The 20,894-nt window shown below is 35.3% G+C and overlaps 1 protein-coding gene and 1 long non-coding RNA gene across 3 annotated transcripts; both read left to right on the forward strand.

The window, feature by feature from the left end:
• Positions 1–948: 948 nt before the first annotated feature.
• On the forward strand, positions 949–3,412 carry LOC104723226 (uncharacterized). Its single transcript, XR_757305.3, has 3 exons — positions 949–1,151; positions 1,244–1,348; positions 3,324–3,412. It is a non-coding gene; the product is annotated as an uncharacterized LOC104723226 (long non-coding RNA).
• A 6,655-nt stretch (positions 3,413–10,067) lies between these two features.
• LOC104723227 (transcription factor TCP2) lies at positions 10,068–13,059 on the forward strand. Of its 2 annotated transcripts, none has more exons than XM_010441560.3 (2): positions 10,068–10,338; positions 11,236–13,059. In XM_010441560.3, exon 2 carries the CDS (start codon positions 11,584–11,586, stop codon positions 12,802–12,804), a length of 1,221 nt encoding a protein of 406 aa, XP_010439862.2. In that variant the 5' UTR covers positions 10,068–10,338; positions 11,236–11,583; the 3' UTR covers positions 12,805–13,059. The 2 variants fall into 2 exon arrangements, with proteins under 2 accessions (XP_010439862.2, XP_010439860.2); XM_010441558.3 differs by having other exon boundaries at positions 10,075–10,338; positions 11,213–13,059.
• The last annotated feature ends 7,835 nt before the right edge of the window (positions 13,060–20,894 follow it).

Consider the following 20,894-nt stretch of genomic DNA (forward strand, 5'->3'; position numbering starts at 1 on the left):
CCACTCGACCCGATCATATGCTTTAGACATGTCTGTCTTCACCGCCATGAAGTTATCCGGAAAAGCTTGTCTTCCACTTAAACTGTGCACCATTTCATGTGACACCAGGATGTTGTCTGTGATTAACATTTCTGGAACAAATGTTGTTTGATTGATAGACACTATGTGAGGCAAAAAAGGCTGTAACCGATTCACCAGGACCTTAGAAATGATTTTATAAATGACAGTACACATACTGATTGGACGAAGATCATTCATCTCTGTAGGATGATGCGTTTTTGGTAGGAGGAAAATATGAGTGAAGTTCCAATCCACTGGGAATTAACCATAGTTAAAAAAGCTTTGAATCTCCTTCGTAATTTGACCCCCTACCGTAGACTAATTGGACTGGAAAAAAGTTGCAGACATCCCATCTGGTCCATAAGCATTGGAAGCATCAATAGCAAATAGGACTGATTTGATCTCATCCACTGTTACTCTTTGAATTAAACTCTCATTCATATCTTAAGAGCAAGCGCATCGGTTATCCTCTAAGGATGTCTTTTTGTTTTTTAATAATAATAATAAAAAAAAGATTTATTCGTGATATTTCGCTGATCTGTGTCTCTGCACAACTCAAATTAGACACTCACAGACCCTTTACGTGTCAAAATTGTTTTGGTTGCCTTTGTTTTTTTTATTTTGTTGTTTTCTTTATTTCTGGATAAGCTTCTCTCTCCTTTGATACAAACGAAAGTTCGAAGGCGAAACAGATTTTCCAAAACTTGATTCACAACCCAATCGAAGATCTCATCGATTTCCATACAAAATTGATGTCTCCTCATCGTCTTCTTTTGATATCCGATTCCTCTTAGTTCTTCTCTGTTAGGTAAGAAGCTGATTTGGTTGACACAATCAAAGTAATTTCTGAATAATTTTTGTTTCCTACAAGTCCGTATACATCTGGGTTTCTATATGAATCTGTTTGTTTCAATAGGTTTTGAGTAGAATTTGTTTTGCAAGAATCTATTTTGAGTAATCTGGGTTTTGAGGAGCTATTTTTGGGTATTAATCTTTTGATTTGTGAGATAAAAAATTGAAAATTGGGATTGTAAAGCAGAAGTAATGAGCTCCAATGGCGGTGGCGACGTCTACAGCAGCAAAAGCTTTTGGTGAGTCTCACTCAAATTACTTATCCAATTTTGTAATTTTCAGAGTTCTATGTTTGAATTGTTTTTGAGAGGTTTATCGGGTTTGTTTTTAGATGATCCGCGAGAGCTATAAAATGACTTGCAGTTGGAGAATTGGAGGCTACGAATGTCAAGTTTCGATGGGACTGAAGCCATTGGAGTGGGTTTCTTAGTCGAAGGTTTGTTATTCCTCAGACTTGTATCTATTTTAGCTTCAGCTTTGTTTCTCTTCTTACGATTCTTAAACATTAAAGATGTTTATTCAGTTGTTGGTTGAATTATATTGCTTGCTGGAACAAAATTTAGGGAATAAAATTGTCAAAACTATAAACAAGAAACAGAAAGTCTTACATTGTGTTTTGTGGATGTTTTGCTTTAGTTGTTGGCCTCATATAACATTGCGGTTACATTGTACAAAACTTAGTTAAAATAGTCTTGATTCGCCTATTGTTTTGGTTACCTTGTAAGTCTTTGTTTAACTTTTGTTTGGTTGTTGACATTGATAGCTTGTTTTGTCACACTTTAAACACTAATTGCTTGGTAGTTGTAATAGTTAAGCACTTATTGTCGAGTAAGTGCTTAAACTCAATGCTAGGTAGTTGTGTGTTATGTCACACTTAAACACAACAAACAGTTGAACCTTACCTAACCACTTTACCATAAACACAACAACCAAACACTAGAAACACTTAAACGCTTGAACTCTATATATGCCGCTTGTTGTTCTCTATCCACCAAACCAATTCTTCTTTTCTCCATCTTTCATATAGATTAGGCTATGGGTTCGAGCAATTCTTATAGTTTAGCTCGAAACTTTACCAACCTCTTGAATAGCCAACAAGAGATGAATAATCCAGAATCTCTTCCTTCTTTTTCTCCTCCTATTCAAATAAGCTCATCACCTATCCCTCAATTCAGTTCACAAGATGTACAAGACCTATATGATAACACAAGAGAAGCTAGACACAGATGGACTCCGCAAGAAGATGTTGTCTTGATCAGTGGTTGGTTAAACACCAGCAAAGATCCAGTCGTGAGCAATGGGAAAAAGCTAGGTTCTTTTTGGGATCAAATAGCATTCTATTATGGAGAAAGTGAAGCAGTAGCGGGTAAACCAAAAAGAGGAGCCAGTCAATGTAAGTAGAGTTGGAATAAAATCAATGAGACTGTCAACAAGTTTGTAGGATGCTACAACCAAGCTTCGAGTCGGAGAAGTAGTGGCCAGTCTGAAGATGATGTTCTCCAAATGGCAAACGAGTTGTACTTCAATGATCAGAAATTGAAGTTCAACCTAGAGCATGCTTGGAGGGAGCTACGCCACGAACAGAAGTGGTGTACTTCTAATGCTTATAGAGGATATGAAAACTCCAAAAGAACTAAGCTTGATGTGAGTGGCACATACTCCTCAAGCTCAAATACAACATCTCGTGTTGAGGAAGAAACTGAAGAACGCCCTCCAGGTATTAAGGCATCCAAAAGCAAAACAAAGAAAACTGCTCGCGGTGAAGCTACTCAAGGTGATTCCTTGCAAAAGTTACAGCAGGCGTGGGAGATCAGAGAGAAAGAAATTGCTGCGAGAGAAAGAATATCAAAGCAGTGATTTCTAGAGATTCTCGTCGGTAGAACTGATCTATCCGAACCTGAACTCAACCTGAGAAAGAAGCTAGTAGATGAGATGTTAGGATAATTTGGTTACTAATTATTCTAATCCTATGTTTCATGTTTGTGTCTTAATTATTGTCTTGTTTAGGAGCCGTTTACTAATCCTGAAATCAATCTTCTTGTTTGTGTCTTGTTTATGAGTCGTTTCTATTAATGAAATCCTATGTTTCATGTTTCTTCTTATTTGTGTCTTGTCTATAAGGTGTTTTTATTACTCAAATCCTTGTAAACAATATTGGTGATGTTTTGCTATATGTGTTCGTGTTCCAAACGTAACAGGACAATGTCTCAGATTCAGAACAATAAAACGTAATTGGTATGTTTCTTTTTTTTTTGTGAAGAAAAACATGTGTGTGTTCGTTTTATGTTTTATTAGCAATGGAACAAGAATCTCAGCTATATGTTTTGTTATGCTAGGTTTGTTTCTTCCTTTTTTGTGAAGGAAACATGTGTGTGTTTTTGTGGTCTGATTGTTTATGTTATGTTATGCAGCGAACCCGTGATTGGGAGCAGTCGACACAAGACAACAATAAAATCAAGAAAGACAACCCGTGATTGGGAGCAGTCGGCACAAGACAACACTCCAATATGCTTGTTTTTTGCTAACCCGTGTTTCTGTCAGCTCCATGGTTTGTTTTTTGTAACCCGTGAACAAGACAACCAGTGGCTAATTTGTTTTTTTCCTTTCCCAACTTGTAGTTGAATGACCGTGTATATATAGTTTTCATAATCGGCTTCTCTATTTTGTAAAAACTCCCAATGCAGTCTACTTCTTTCTTTTAAGTTTCACATCTTTTCTCCCAAATCTCTCTTACTAGCTCCCTATTTTTTTATTTCTCACCATAAAATATCTTTCTGCTGGGAATTAAATATTTCTATGACATGTCATCTCCAAATTAGATGATGAGTAAGATGAAATGTTTGATGGATACTTTGATAGTCTAGTTCAAAATTGCCTAGATGATTATGGCAATGATCAACAACCAACTAGTTCAAGGCCGCCAAGAGCTTTTATTGAAAGAGACCGCAAGGAAGGGCACACTCGTTTATGAAATGATTATTTCAGCGAAAATTCTACTTACTCTCACGCTAGTTTCCGTCGTCGTTTTCGAATGAACAAGTCATTGTTCATTCGTATTGTTGATGCACTATCCAATGAAGTATCATATTTCCAACAAAGAAGAGATGCTACGGGAAGGTTGGGTCTGTCTGGATTACAAAATTGTACAACAACCATTCGTTTATTGGCATATGGTTGTGCAGCAGATGCGGTGGATGAATACCTCCGCCTCGCAGGTAGCACCGCAAGGCTATGCTTGGAAAATTTTGTGGAGGGAATTATATATTTGTTTCAGGATACGTACCTAAGAAGACCTACGGCAGAGGATCTCCAACGATTACTCAATCAAGGAGAGGCACACAGATTTCCCGGGATGATAGGAAGCATTGATTGTATGCATTGAGAATGGAAGAATTGCCCAACAGTTTGGAAAGGTCAATATTCTCGTGGATCTGGAAAGCCTACAATCGTTTTAGAGGCTGTGGTTTCGCAAGATCTCTGGATTTGGCATGCATTTTTTGGACCTCCAGGTACTTTAAATGATATTAATGTCCTTGACCGTTCACCAGTTTTTGATGACATATTAGAAGGTCGAGCTCCGAGAGTAGATTACTTTGTCAATAGTCGACATTACAATATGGCTTACTACCTCACTGATGGTATATATCCGAAATGAGCAAAACTCATCCAATCAATTTCACTTCCACAAGACCCGAAAGCATCATTATTTGCTCATTATCAAGAAGCTGCCCGAAAAGATGTTGAACGTGCTTTCGGGGTTTTGCAAGCTCGATTTGCAATTGTAAAAAATTCCGCCCTTTTTTGGATAAGACAAAAATAGAAAAGATAATGAGAGCATGTATCATATTGTGTAGAAGATGAACGAGATGGATACAATCTGTACAATGTCGCAGAATTCCATCAAGAAGAAGAAAGCGAGACTTCACGTGTCAATTTAACATATTCTACAGAAATGATTGCCGATATGAACAATGTGATGAGCGCTTGGAATCAAGTTCGTGATACAAAGATACATCGACGGTTGAAAGCTGATTTGGTTGAACATATTTGGCAAAAATTTGGCACAACTCAAAATTAACCAATGTTAATTAAGTTATTGATAATGTTTTTATATGTTTCTATTATTCTATGTTTTTTTATTGTAATATATGTTTGAATTGTTTTTATAATGTAATATATTTGTTTTTTTAATAAAATGTATTATACTATAACTACAGTTTCTAGTTTTATTTTCTTAATATTGTATACATTATATACCAACATTTATAACATTATAAAATATACTTAAAACACAATTTTAATAAAATTTATATAAGACACCCATGTTTAAGAATGACTAATGGGAGGGGGGAAATTAAAACAATGGCATGAGAATCAAAACATAGATTAATATTATTTTTAATCTTATTAAAAGATTAAGACACAAAGATGAGTATGACCAATGAATATGCCCTGAGATACTAGTTAAATAGCTAAGTATTTTGATTTATTGTTTTGGGTCGTGCAACGCGCTACAGTAAGGCATGTCTACATAGTTGCAATGACCAGTAGATTGTACATAGTAGCAATGTCCATAAAATAGTACATGTGCAATAAAAAGGCTGTTTATAAAATCATAACATCACATCACGAACTGTGGTCAAAACAGTACCACTACAATACGAATCTAGTAAAGATTCAGATCCATGCATTTTATTTTCATTTTCTAATTATTTGTTGATAGTTTGTTTTAAAATAGTATATACTCTAATCTTTATTCAACGCATGATATAGGTATATCTTATATGCCTGCCTATATATATGTGATAGTTATTAAAAAGAAATGCTTATTAGCAATTACATTTTACTGTATAATGTTTATTTAATAGATTAAACGGCACTTACACATGCATGGCTTTATCTTAAACCCTGTATTAATCTTAAACTAACATGGGATTTTTTTTTTCTAACATGGAAGTTTCAAGCATAAACAAACCTTGAATGGGAAATTATACACTAACCACATATAAAATTTTGATTTATTTGAAAGATATTGATCATGAGAAAGGCTTGGGGTCGATACTCAAATGTAGAACCTTGTAGTATTAGTAACAGTACTGTAAAATCAACATCTACTTTATTATTTAAATTAACTAGAGACTTATTCCTAAAAACTTATGTTACGAGCAAAATATCCATGGTTATAAGCATTTAATACACAGTATTAACTGGTAAGTACATAATTAACATTTTCCTAACTAACAAATAGCATGATACTATTACTAAAGATGTAAAATGAAGACATGAGTATGAATAACTTATTAAATATAGAAACATCCAAAGTCACTCCCAGTACGTTATTATAATTTACCAATTTAATAATGTTAACACAACATAAACGAACCAACCAGGTCCAAAGTTTTAGAAATTTTAGTTGCTTATTAGCAGAAATTAAAAAAAATTAAGCAGGAAAAAATAAAAATAGAGAGTAAGCAGAAATTTGGGTGACCAAGAAGCAGACACGTGCAGTGGTCTGGTAAAGGTAACAGTGATCGAGAAGTCAGCAAGTGTCCGTTAAGACAGCGACACGTGCTCTCGAGCCCGTCGTGAACCACTTGCATCTCATATCTCTCCTTTTTCATCATTAATCCTAAATTATCTATTATTAAATTCCTAAAACCACATTTAACTAAACTAAAAGCATATTAAAGTTAATCAATGTGGTGCAATCCCACCACTTGACTAAGGTGACAAAAAAAGATCTAGGTTATTAAAATTGCTCGAATGCAAAACAGTTGTTAAGTTCTTGAATTAATAATAATCTCTACGTGTTTTTTCCATGAAGTTCGAAGTGATTGTGATGTGGGTTTCACATAGTATAAGGTATTATAATATGGGTTTTGGATTCTTGATCAATATGATTAGTTAGGTGGAAAAAGAAGTTTTGCTCAAAAAAAAAAACAAAAAAAAAAAAGGTGGAAAAAGAAGTATAGAAAGATTTAATAAAGTAAGAAAATAGTTTTCATGCTGTCTTTGAATACAATTTCCTCCGTAAATTTAGTCATTTCTACTTTAAAATACTTTGTTTAGTTTTAGATATATGCTTGGATTCTGTGCTTACACTTTGATGATTGCATTGCATTGTCTCCAAAATAACATTTGTTTTTTAGATGTGATTTAGGTTAAGTTAACCTTATGGTTGTACTTTATATGTTGGAGTTGGTTTTCTAGTTATCAAATACGTTTGTCACATGTGAATTAAACTTCGTTGCAAATACAAAAGAGCAAGTTAAAAGAATCCATATAATTTAACAATAATAAAATGTTTTCAGATTACCAAATTCGTCTAATCTGATCGACCATATGTCAGTATAATTTTATATTTTTTAAATTAAAATAAACGTAATTTTTGTCATCTTAACGAGTTTTTTAATACCTTATGAATATAACAGTTTTTGAAGAATCTAAATTCAAGATAGGATTAATCAAAACCAAACAAACATTATAGGATTATAACATGTTTTGAAAAATCATAAATTGCATAACTGGATAAATTGATTCCGATCTGGGAAAATCTTCAGCGCCATATTAAAGGTATGACCGTAGTTTTGAGGCATGAATGAAGAAGAAGGCTTTTATCTCTATGAAATGTCTTTTAATTCTCTATTTTATGCATTTATAAAATACTCTACTCTAGTTTTTATTGATTATGGCAATTTGTTTTATCAGACTGGCAAATCGTTTTTGGATAGCTTCTCGCTATTTCATGTAAACTATCGCTTTTGCGGTTCACATTATCATTTTGACTTTTATGTCCTTGTATCTTTGTATTAGTTTATCTAGTTATACTTGTTGTTTTATTGAAATGTTATGGTTCGTTAGAAATCAATCGGTCAATCTTTATATTGTTACTTTCCTATTTAAGTTTCATGACTGCTGTAAAGCTCATTTTAAAGGAAAGTTTCATATCACCAACTTAATGAAACGAGTTTGCACGAAAACAAAAAAATATTGTACTCTAGTGTCTTTTCAATGTTTGGTAACTCTACTCTAGTATGTCTTTTGTAATATAATTGATTACTACTCGACCGTTCGTATACAGTAATTAACCCGTTTTTACTTAAAAATAAAATAATAAATAAATAAATTTTTCAAAAAAAAAAAAGAATTTAAATTAAATACGAACGGTTTTGCTCAAATGAGAACCAAACTCAGGGTAAATGAGCGCTTACATGGAGAAAAGAATCTTGTGATTGTGTTTTTAGAAAATATATATGTCAAAACGAATTTATACTAATAAAAAGTAAAAACTATAAGTTCTTAAATATGTCCACATAGGATTTAAAACTTCTAATTGTGATTAAACATGTCACTAATTAACATTTTTTAAAATTTCTAAAATTTTCTATATTAAGAATTATTTTAAACATCCTATCAGGATTTGATATGTCATTCATTAACATTTTTTAAATTTCCAGAATTTTTTAGAAAAAGGAAAATTTTAAATTTATGGAAATAAAAGAATTATGTACAATATCCCACATCGGCTAGAAAATTTTTAGACAATGGTTCAGAACCATTATAAATAATATTAATATGCTTTCAACATTGAATTAGCAGGAAAATTTGATTTATCAGGCGTCCCAGTTTAATAGTTTTATTCGGTTTGATCCTGTTTTTTATTCGACCAAACTAAAACTTTAAAAAGTTTCAAAAAATATATTAGAATATTTCAAATTTTTAAAAGTTTAAATATTATAAATATTGAAACTTTTAAAAGTTCTTAGCTTTTAAAAAGTTTTTAAATATTATAATTTTTAAATTTTAAAAGTTTAAAATATAATAAATATTGAAACTTTTTAAAGGTTCAAATTTTATATTTCGAAATCTTTTAAAATTTTAAAATATTATAAATATTGATGTAATACATAAATTCTCTTATTTATCTACGTTTGTGCTTTTTATTTCTTATGAGCTGGCCACAATTGGCCGGCCCATTAGCCAAATTCCTACATTCGTAGGAACCGAGACTCCATCCCGGGTGTGATGGTGCCTTCTACAAATGGACTTACCTCCTGCCACTGCACTAAGGACACTTCATAGCTGTAAAATATATTTTTGTGTATGATTTTATAGATGAGTTGATATTCTTTTATTAATTTTTTATTTTTATCTTATTTTTTATTTTTATGAGAAAAGAAATGATTTTGTTCTTGGAGTTTGATGGGTTAACAAGTTGTGTGGTAGTCTAAAAAAAATGTTTTTCAGTGGAAGAATGTGAAGAAGTTGACGAGGAAGAAGAATAAAAAGATATAACGAAGATTCAAACGGTAAAAGTTACGATGACAATTACCACAAAATTTGATAATGAAAATGACAGGAAAGAATATGAAGAATAAGAAAACATGGAATAAAAAACACGAAAATATAGGCCATAGCGATCAATTAAATATGAAAACGAGTTAAATTCATGATGATAAAATTGTTCTGTTTTTCTGGTGGTTAAAAAAATTGTTTAGGATATGTGAGGCCATCAGTTTGATTCGCCTCGCCTCGACGTCGAGTTAAATTCATGATTTTATAACACAACTGATTTTTATATTTTTAAAAGATGTGTATCTTAAATTTAATTTTTTTCCTTAATACTAATTTAATTTTTTTATAAAATAATATTTTATTACCGTCATCAATTATATATAATTTTTATTAAAATATATCAAATAAACCAACAACTCAAAACCTAGTTTAAATAGAAGGATGTGTGTATAGAGAATCTTAATTCTATGAAAATAGAAATCATGAAAATCAGAAGCCCATAATATGATTTTTGTTAAGTTCTCATCTCCTCTATAAACATACATTGGGTATTTTTTTCATGTCGAAGAATTGATATGTGTGTGACATTTCTATAGCATTAATATGTACAATTTTTTTTTTTTTTTTTAAAACATCAAAGAATGTAATATTTCTTGTGGTTTTAATGCCAATACGAATAGATGTTCTGCTTATAAAACAATCAAATTGAATTCACTGAATTTTTTTCAAAAGTTTAAACATTTTTCCACTTTATCAACTGAATTCAGTGTCTTTTTAAAAGAAAAAAAAAACTGAATTCGAATTTTAAATCATAAAAATAGAAGATACTACAAGTAAGGATGATATAATTAAATTCAGATATTTTGTAGAGGACCATGGCAGTTGCAGTGAAAAAGTCATGTAGTAAGGCGCAAAAAAGGGAAAAAAAAGATCAAAGACAGGTTTATGCCCCCAAAACCAATATATATCTCTCTCTCTCTCCCATCTGATCATCACTCCTTTAAATTCACCATCAAAGAAATTCCAATTTTCTCGGATTTTTTTTTTTTTTTTTTTAAATTTTTCTTACAAATCCCTAAAACCCTACTAGTCCCTTCCTCTCCTACTAACTCAAGAAGCTCCTCTGTTTCTGTAAGTCTCAAATTCTCTCTTTACACTCTCTCCTCTAGTTTTAAATTTTCCTGTAAACCAATCTTTTTTTCACATCAAGAACCTCTCAATTTCAAGTTTTTCTTCTTTACTCTTCAATTTTGGTTGGCAAAAAACTCAATTCTAGATCTACGATTTTGATTCCCTGATGAGAATTTCTAATCAAAGTAAAAAAAAAAAAAAAAGAAAAAAGAAAAAAGAAGTATGTTTGTCTCTTTAAATTTGGTTTCTTCGAGCTAATATAAATCAAAGACAAGAGCTTGACACCTGTTTCATCCAGAGTCCAACGATCTCTGTTGCATAGAATCCACAACAGCAATAATGATTCCTTTATAAAGATTATATTTAAAATCTCCTTGTTGGTAACTAAGAAACAAGTCTCTTCTCTTTTCATAATTAGAAACCACCAAATCTTTATTTAGAGTAGAAAAGTTTTAAAAAAAATATAAACACCATTGAAATACTCATTTTATTGTCTTCTTATCTTTTTAAAGTCCCCCTCCATTGATATTCGCTTCAGCCGAAAGCTATAGAGAGTCTTAATTAATATATAGCTTCTGATTCTTCATTTAATTAAAATATGGTTTTAACTTTAATTAAACTCTCTTATCTTTTGTTTGTTGTTGCTGTTGTTATGTCAGATCTAAAACGAGTAGAGAATAAATTCGAATCAGAATAACTGATAATCTTAAATATGTATATATATGTGATATGAAAGAAAGAAAAAAAAGTTAGATAAGGATGTAACATTTATATATTTATTAGTATATATATAAAAATGTATATGTAAAGATTTGTTCTTATGAGATTGATTGTTGTTTCTTTGTTTTTGTTTCATCGGTTTTAATTTGTGTAGGCTTGTGGTTGATATCATTTCAGAGAAAGTGCTTTTGATGACTCTGCCAACTACAACAACAGCAGCAGCAGCTACTGCAGACAAAGCTTAAACGAAGCTGTATCTACTGACTTTTGATGGTGAAATATCAAAAACCCTAAATTAATTTACACTTTTTTTTTTTTTTTTTTAATTTTTTTTTTGGGGTCCTCTGAGGGTTTTCATCATCAATGCTTACAACAAAGTACAGTGTGTAAAACCAAAACCCAAAAAAAAAGACTGGGTCAGTTTTTTTTGCTTTCTCCTTTCTTCTTTAAATCCCCAAAGCCAACCCAAAAAAAAAAAAACCCTACATTTTGGAAAAGGTTAGTGATGAGATTGTTGGTGAGGAGATGTTTCGGAAGCTCGGAGATGATGATGGGATGATTGGAGATCTAATGAAGAGTAATAACAACAACAATGGCGACGTGGTTGATAACAACAACGGAAACAACCGGTTAAGCCGGTGGCATCACAATTCATCCCGGATAATTAGGGTTTCTCGAGCTTCCGGCGGTAAAGATCGGCACAGCAAAGTCTTAACCTCCAAAGGACCACGTGACCGGCGTGTCCGGTTATCAGTCTCAACCGCTCTTCAATTCTACGATCTCCAAGATCGGTTAGGTTACGATCAGCCTAGCAAAGCTGTTGAGTGGTTAATCAAAGCTGCTGAAGACTCAATCTCCGAGCTTCCTTCACTCAACAACACTAATTTCCCGACAGATGACGACGAGAACCAGAATCATCAGAACCGGACATTAACTACAACAACAACGGCTGCTGCGAATTCGTTGTCTAAATCGGCATGTAGTAGCAATTCAGACACGAGCAAGAACTCTTCTGGTTTGTCTTTATTGAGATCGGAGCTAAGGGATAAAGCTAGAGAGAGAGCGAGAGAGAGAACAGCTAAAGAGACGAAAGAGAGATCATCAGATCATCATCATCATCAAAGCCACACTACTACTTCGTTTACAGATTTGTTAAATTCCAGTTCAGATCCGGTTAACTCAAACCGGCAATGGATGGCTCAAGCCCCTTCTGCTTCGTCTCCCATGGAGTATTTTACTTCGGGTTTGATTCTCGGGTCGGGTCAACAAACCCATTTCCCGATTTCGACAAATTCTCATCCTTTCTCGTCAATCTCAGATCATCACCTCGACCATCAACATCATCATCCGCATCAAGAGTTTTCGTTCGTTCCCGACCATTTGATATCTCCGGCAGGATCCAACGGCGGAGCATTCAATCTTGATTTCAACATGTCGACACCCTCCGGAGCCGGAGCTGCCGTATCCGCCAGTTCAGGTGGTGGGTTCAGTGGTTTCAACAGGGGGACCCTTCAGTCCAATTCAACAACAAGTAATCAGCATCAGTCGTTTCTGGCTAATCTACAGAGGTTTCCAACATCATCAGAAGGTGGTGGAGGAGGTCCACAGTTCTTGTTCGGTGCACTGCCTGCAGAGAATCACCACCACAACCACAATCACAATCAGAACAACAACCACCAGTTTCAGCTTTACTATGAAAATGGATGCAGGAACTCATCAGACCATAAGGGTAAAGGCAAGAACTGATGATGATTCTATTTTTATTTGCATCTTTTGGTTTTTTTTTCTCAGATCCTCATTTTAATTGTATGCTTATTTTTGGTTTATTTATCTTCTGATTATCATCGTTAATGTGTTTTTAAATTTGTTTAGGGTTTTGTTTTAGTTTTGAGGGTCTTTGGAATTCATTTTCGCATTTGGGTTTGTAATGTTGTATTTTGTGATAATAGCATTTTGTTTGTGGTTTTGTAATTCAATTTTTAGTGTTGTTTTTTTTTGGCACTCATGTTATTATTATTATTATTGTTTCTTTAGTTAATTGTTGCTATAGTACTGTGATATACTGTTTCTTGGTATTCATGAACAAGGAGAGTAGGTCAAGGCAATAGGGCGATCCTTTTAAGGATACTAGATTGAATCAAATCAAATCAAAATATCAGAAGAAAGTAAATACAGAAACTTTAAGTGAAGAGACAAGAAACTTTGGAAAATATATAGCTACTGTATATATTGATAAGTGAAGAAATAAATAATTATGAGCCTGAAAAATTTGGGAGTAAGGTATCGCCATAATGCGTTGAAGAGAGTGAAAATTAAAATGATTTGTCTCCTGTTATGCTCTATGTTTGGTTCCCTTCTTCCTTAGCATCTCTCTTCTCTTTTCTTTCTCTCTCTCTCTCTATATGTATTTGTTTTATAATCCAATGTAATTATGATTATATATTTCTTCCTCATTTGACAGCTGTTGTCTTCAACAATGGCTATTCCCAAATTTTCATGATCTGTTTACATTATTTTAAGTTTTTAACTTTTTCTTTCATGGGCTACTTGATCCTTCTGCACCCACATGGCTAACCCATCTTTTAGGGTACCATATAAAGTATTATTTAATTCATTATTTTTAGTTCTTTATATTAGAAGGCTTTCAACTTTTGTGTGGTTTTGGGATTTAGAGTAAAGTTGATTTTAACTTGTGATTCATGTGTGTTTGAGGCTTAGGCATCTTCAAGTAATTTTCCAAAAGTGAGAAAGATAATATCTTAAAAAACTTTTGAATGAAAGAAACTTTATTTTGGCATGGAACATATTAGAAACAAACAGACATTACAAAAATATATTGTATATACCACATGATATTTGTTGGAGATACTTTATACAGTATAAAATTTGTATCAACATATTAGTGTAAGTGTTAGGAATTTGCTTCTCTCATAAGTTAGTGTCAAGATATTAATTGGTGTTTCAAGTTCCAATGTATGATATTATCGTTTGTGTTCATTGCGCACACTTATTGAGTTGATAAATCTTCTCTGCACCTTATGATGAATGAAAAGAGTCAATTGGTCCATCCATATTATTTATTATAACGATTTGTAAGTTTTATCACGTTTATAATGATTTAAAAGATTGATAACAAAAGAAACAAAATTTATTTTGGTGGGTCATTGATCAGATCGACTTCGGTTTTTCACTAGACATGCCTTTATTTTATGGGTTATTACTGTAGACTTTTACATAGTTGTTGTAGCCTTATAGGTAAGGGAGTAAGGGACCATTTCCTTTTTGTTCATCAACGGCAAACTAGTAAGATTATGGGATTTCGCCATAGGATTCTGTTTTCTGTTTTCACCCCACGTGAAGTTTAAGAATGATAATATACCTAAAACCTAAAACCTGATAATTTAGAACATTGGACCATATCTAAGCGATACACACCTAATTATTATTCTTATAATAGTTATTAAAAAGTTTTTGTAGATTCCGTAAGAAAAGCCCAATATAAAATATTGTTTTGAAAATTTATAGACCCATTTGAGGTTTTCTTTTACACATGAGTTTATTTATGTGATCTAACAGAGTTGCATAGGGAAGACTAATATTAAAGAGTTAAGACCTAACCAATATATACTTTATTCAGATATTCTAGCTAAACCATTTTTAAAAGTTAATATTATTTCATTTTGAATTAAACAGTATTCTTTATACAGGCTCTCAACTCTGAAGAGTGGAGAGGTCATTCTCTGCATGTGTGCTTTTACTTCTTATGCGAGAAAAAGCCTTAACGTTCGGGAAGCCTTAACGTTCGGGAAGCCTTTTAAATCATCTATTTCTTTTCTCTTTTCTCTACAAGCCGTTAAAGTTTCAAAGTATCTATTATTGTGTCTCTCTTCGTTTTTTCTATTTACACATAAACAAACACAAACACAAACACAAACACAATGACTCGATGAGAAGTCCATGATTAATGTCAACAAAAAGAAAAGAGAAGTCCATGATTTTGTTCTTTTCGAAAATAAGTCTCTTTGGTTGTACCTTTATTCAATCAGATTTATTCATGAATATAGTAAAATTGATTAAGAGAGGAAGGTTGTAAGTTTTGTATGTATTGCATATTTTACAGAAGGGATTACATCTTAGTATATATACATAAGTCGAGTAGAGGAGACTAGGTTTAGCTAGATATGTAAAGTTCTGTACAAGGAAACAATATATTGCAGAGGTAATGAGATGATACGGACGTATCCTTAACATTCCCCCTCAAGATGGAGGGGCGGGGGTCACTCCAATCTTGCCTCTTAGTAATAGGAACTGGTGTCGTGGTAGAGGTTTGGTAAGTGCATCAGCTAGCTGATCAGTTGTGTGCACATGAGCAACGCGTAGGAGACCGTTCTAAACCTGATCTCTAATGAAGTGATAGTCAATAGCGATATGTTTCATCCGTGAGTGGAATACCGGGTCAGCACAGAGAAATGTTGCTCCGACATTATCACAGTATATCACCGGAGGAGCACTTCGTTTGATCCCAAGCTTTGTCAGAAGGTTGCATATCCATCGTATCTCGGCAGCGGTGTTTGCAACGGCTCTATATTCAGCTTCAGTTGAGGATCTAGCAACACCATTCTGTTTCTTGGCAGACCAAGAGATGGGAGTTCGACCAAGATAGACTATGTAGGCATTTGTTGACACATAATCATGGGAGTCCCCTGCCCAGTCGGCGTCAGAGAACGCATGTAAAGAGAGTGGGTTGGTAGAGGAGAAGAAGATTCCGTGTGTGGGTGTGCCAGCAAGGTATCAGAGGACTCTCTTGGCTGCTTGCCAGTGAACATCAGTGGGGCGATGCATGAATTGAGAAAGCTTATTAACCGCATATGCTATATCAAGCCTTGTAAAAGTAAGATACTGGAGACTACCAACAAGTTTACGATAAGTAGTGGGATCCGAGAGAGCAGTACCAGAGGTGAGTGTGAGTTTTGGCGATGACGCCATGGGAGAACTAACTGCATTAGCAGTGGACATGTCATAGTTGTGAAGAGATCCACAATATATTTTCGCTGAGATAGATGGAGACCTTTGCTTGTGCGATGTGCTTCAAGTCCAAGAAAATAGTTGAGATCCTCAGGGTCTTTGACAGAGAAGCGCTCAGCTAAGAGGTTGAGGATCCTTTGAATATGTGCGTTGTTGCTACCTGTGACGAGGATGTCATCTACGTAGACAAGGAGATAGACATAGTCCTGTCCATGTTGTAGAACGAACAATGATGTGTCGGCGAGAGAGTTAACAAAACCGATGCTCACCAAATAATTCTTCAACTCAGTGTACCATTCCCGGGGGGCTTGTTTTAATCCATAGATTGCTTTCCGAAGCCTGCAAACATGATTAGGGAAATCCGAGTTCACAAAGCCAGGCGGCTGCTCCATATACACTTCATCCTCTAGAGTACCTTGAAGGAAGGCGTTGTTCACATCGAGCTGCTTGATTGGCCACGATTTTGAGACTGCAACATCGAGCACCAAACGAATCGTTGTGGATTTGATTACGGGACTAAAGGTTTCAGTATAGTCTCGGCCAAGTTGTTGAGAGTAACCCTTTGCAACCAATCGCGCCTCACACCTGCCAAGAGAACCATTAGAGAGAAATTTATTCTTAAACAGCCATTTACAACCAACAACATTAAAGTGAGGCTGACGAGGGACAAGATCAAGTGTTTGATTTTGTGCGAAGGCATCAATCTCAGTTGACATAGCTCCTCTCCACTTTTGATCCTTTAGAGCCTGGTTCACTGTAGTTGGTTCAGGAGGAATATGTCGGGATAGAGCAACAGAGAGATTGAGTTTGGTTTTTGGTTTCTGGATATTATTTTTCCAGCGAGTGGTCATCGGGTGTTGATTAGCAGCGAGAGGTTGTTGGACGGGTTGAGTAGGTATGGTTGGAGTTGGGTTAGTAGGAGGGGTTGGATTTGGGTTTGAAGTTGATGGATTTGAATGGGCCTTCGAGTTTGGGCCTGAAGTGGGTTTACGACGTTGATATTGTTTGAGTTGGCCTGGTTGGGTAACTGGTCGGGTTGGTGCGAGATCGGCGTTGACAACACTATCACAACCTGCATTGTTGACGGTTTCCTCGATTATCGGCTGGTGATGATCTGACGTCGGAGATCCGGGCAGTGGTGACGGCGGCGTTACGAGTGGTGACGGTGGCTGTGGTGAATGGAAGGTAGATGGCAATGGAGAAATGTCAGATCGTATGAGAAAAGCAGAGGGTTGAGGAATTGGAGAGGTTGGTGGTGTGGAGGCTGTTGGTGATTGTGACAGAGATCGCGACGGGAAGCTCTGTTCATCAAACTTGACATGGCGAGAGATGTATATACGACCAGAGGTGGGCTGAAGACATATGTAAGCACTTTGCGTCAGAGAGTATCCCAAGAAGATACACGGAGTTGAACGATTTTCAAGTTTATGTTTGGTGTAGGGACGGAGCCACGGGAAACACAAGCACCCAAATACGCGAAGTTTGTCATAATTTGGTGCCGTGCCAAACAGTTGTGAAGCGGATTCTCCATGTTGATAACAGGAGTGGGGAGGCGGTTGATGAGATAGACAGCAGTAGAGAATGCATAAGTCCAGTACTTGTGTGGTAGTCCAGCATGAGTGAGGAGAGATAGCCCAGTTTCAACAATGTGACGGTGTTTTCTCTCAGAGATTCCATTGTGCTCTGGGGTGTGTGGTGGAGAGGTGAGGTGAGAGATGTCATTGCTCGATAAGAATTGCCGGAGTGCTAAGAACTCACCGCCATTGTCGGAGTAGAAAGTGTCAATTCGTGTGCCAAATTTGTTTTCAACACGAGCTTTGAAGTTGATGAAGGTGTCGCGAACTTGGGATTTTTGTTTGAGAGGATATATCCAAGTATAGCGTGTATAATGGTCTATAAGCACTAGATAGTATTTGAAGTTATCAACTGAGAGAACTGGTGAGGTCCATATATCAGAGAAGATGATTTGAAGAGGGTAAGTGGTGAGAAGAGAGGATTACAAAAAAGGGAATTTATGACTTTTATTGATAGCACAATCAGTGCACAACATGGTCTGTGAATCTGATTGTAAATGCGGAAGTGAGAAATTTGAAACAACGGTTTTGAGAATAGAATGAGAAGGATGGCCTAAACGGGAGTGCCAATCTTGGAGAGATGGTTTTGTGGAAGAGGAAGCAAAAAAGGATTTGATGGTAGATGGTGAGACCGGCCACTCGTAAAGCTCGCCTTTAGTTCTGCCGAGTAGTAACGGGATTCCCGACATCAGATCCTTCACCTGAAAATAAGAAGGGAAAAATTCAACAGAGACCTTGTTAGTGTTGCAAAGACGATAGACGAAAATAAGGTTTTTATGGATATTTGGTACACAAAGAACATTGGTCAAGGATAAAGGTTTAGAGGAGGAGGAAGAAGGTAAAGACAGTGAACCAGAGTGAGAGATCGGGAGTCCAGAACCGTCGCCGATGAGAACGGCATCGTCACCATGGTATGGTTGGTGCAACGCCAAATTGCCTAGATGACTTGTCATGTGATGAGTAGCACCGCTATCAAGGAGCCATGAGGTTGTTGGTTGTTGATGTCCGACCGCCAGATTTGCACGTGGTTGCCACTGACGGAAGGGAGACGGAACGCAGACCACTTTGAGAGCCAAAGTGTGGTTGTCGTTGAAGCTGAGAGCACCGTTTGGCACTGTGCCCAAACACACCACAGATTTGGCACTTGCCTTGATAGCCTCTGGTCATACGAGTATCTTGCCGTGAGTATTGATGACGAGACGTGTTGTTGTTGTTGTTGTTGTTCCATGGCTGGTGAGGACGATAAGACTGCTTCCCGGAGGCGTGAGATGACCAATTGGTGGCAACATGAGCAGAAGTGGGTCCAGTGGTGACAGCGGACAGAGCAACAGCAAGAAGCTTGGCTTCTTTGTTGATGAGTTTCTCATGAACCTCAATAATCGATGGTGGAGTCTCACGACCCTCCACTTGATCAATGACAGTCTTGTAATCTTCTGGAAGACCACCAAAGATGTACTCGAGTTGCTCTTCATGTGCAAGTGGTTTACCAAGGAGAGCAAGTTGATCAAATCTAGTAGTGAGAGATTGCATATATTCATCAATGGTTTTGTCACCTTTAACAGCTTGCTTGATCTGGAGACGAAGTTGTTGAATGTGACCCCAACTTGGATTAGCATAGGTGGCAGAGATTGTCTACCACATCTCAGCAGAAGATTTGGTTTTAGACACCAGGGACTGCAAGGCGGGAGAGAGGGTACCAAGAAGCCCACTAAAGATGAGCTTATCTTGTCGTCGCCATGTTGCATAGGCTGGATTTGGAGTAGGCGGATCTGAGGTAGTGAGCATGGAATCTGGAGGGACGGAAGTGCCATCGACATATCCAGCAAGATCGTAGCCGTCAAGGAGGGAGTGAACCTGGAGGCTCCATGTCATGTAGTTTGTTGATGTGAGTTTAGTGATGTTCATCATGTTGATGTTGAGGAGACCTTATGTGTCAACTGTTTCAGCGATTGCAGCCATGGCGAAATGACGAGAATATTAGATCTGAAAGAAGACTGAAATTAGAGGAAGAAGAATGGAAAAGATGAGAACAGAAGGAAGAAACACGAAAGAAGAAACAGAGGAGGAGGAGGAGGCTGCAGAGATTTAAAAGAAATTTTTAAAAAGGGTATCGATAAGCTCTGATACCATGTAAGTTTTGTATGTATTACATATTTTACAGAAGGGATTACATCTTAGTATATATACATAAGTCGAGTAGAGGGAGACTAGGTTTAGCTAGATATGTAAAGTTCTGTACAAAGAAACAATATATTGCAGAGGTAATGAGATGATAGGGACGTATCCTTAACAAAGGTAATGTTTATCTATCTTTTCGTATAATAGATGATGCTATGTTTATTAAAGTTAAAGCAAAGAAAATTAGATGAATGGTTTGCAACAATAATTATTTGAGAGTTAAGCAATGCCTAACCCTGAGCTTAAGCAATGCTTGAATCATAAAATGTCACCATAAAGTGGAGACGACAAAACTAAGTGTAGTTGGAGACATGTTCTTTATCTTTTTTTTTTATATAGTGAAAATACAATTGTAGACTTAATAATCATAACTTTCGTTCGTCACCAGATCCTTTGATTATTGGAAGCAGGGCCGGCGCAATATATTCACTTCAGCAAAATATAAAAATGAAAAGCAAGATTTCTTTGACAAAATTGTTCTTTAACAAAAAAAGACTATGTCAAACGCTATTTTTTACAAAAAAAATTAAAAACTATACAATTACTAAACCCCCATAGATAACAAAAGCATATGATCACTTTGTTTTCTGTAAGTTATATATTTTTGGTAAAAAGTGTTGTGTGAACATATCTGATAAATAGTTTTTTTCATCAGATCATTAAAAAAAATATATATATTTATTTGATATAAATAAATACTATTGTGACATACACATTTTTTTTTTTTTTTTGTCATCTAGATATTATATTAATCCATCAAAGGAACCAAGTTGTTACATCTTGATACTGGAACCAAATTAACCGATTAAAATTAGCCTAACCCACACACTTTTAGACAGATAGCTGGATGACTAAACACGACCCAGACCTTAAAAGATCTCCTACTGGATCACAACAAACAAAAGAATGATCCCTTTACAGAGAACTATTCACAAAAAACTGACAATCAAACATAAGACAAACCCCTTTCCTCCATAAAGACATTACGCGTCTATTGAGGAAATCCTTGAGCAACATAAGACTGAAATCTCATATCTTCAGTAACACTCTTCGCTATAA

Source organism: Camelina sativa, chromosome 11 (assembly GCF_030686135.1).
Source record: "Camelina sativa cultivar CO46 ecotype springtype chromosome 11, ASM3068613v1".
NCBI classification, from domain to species: domain Eukaryota; kingdom Viridiplantae; phylum Streptophyta; class Magnoliopsida; order Brassicales; family Brassicaceae; genus Camelina; species Camelina sativa.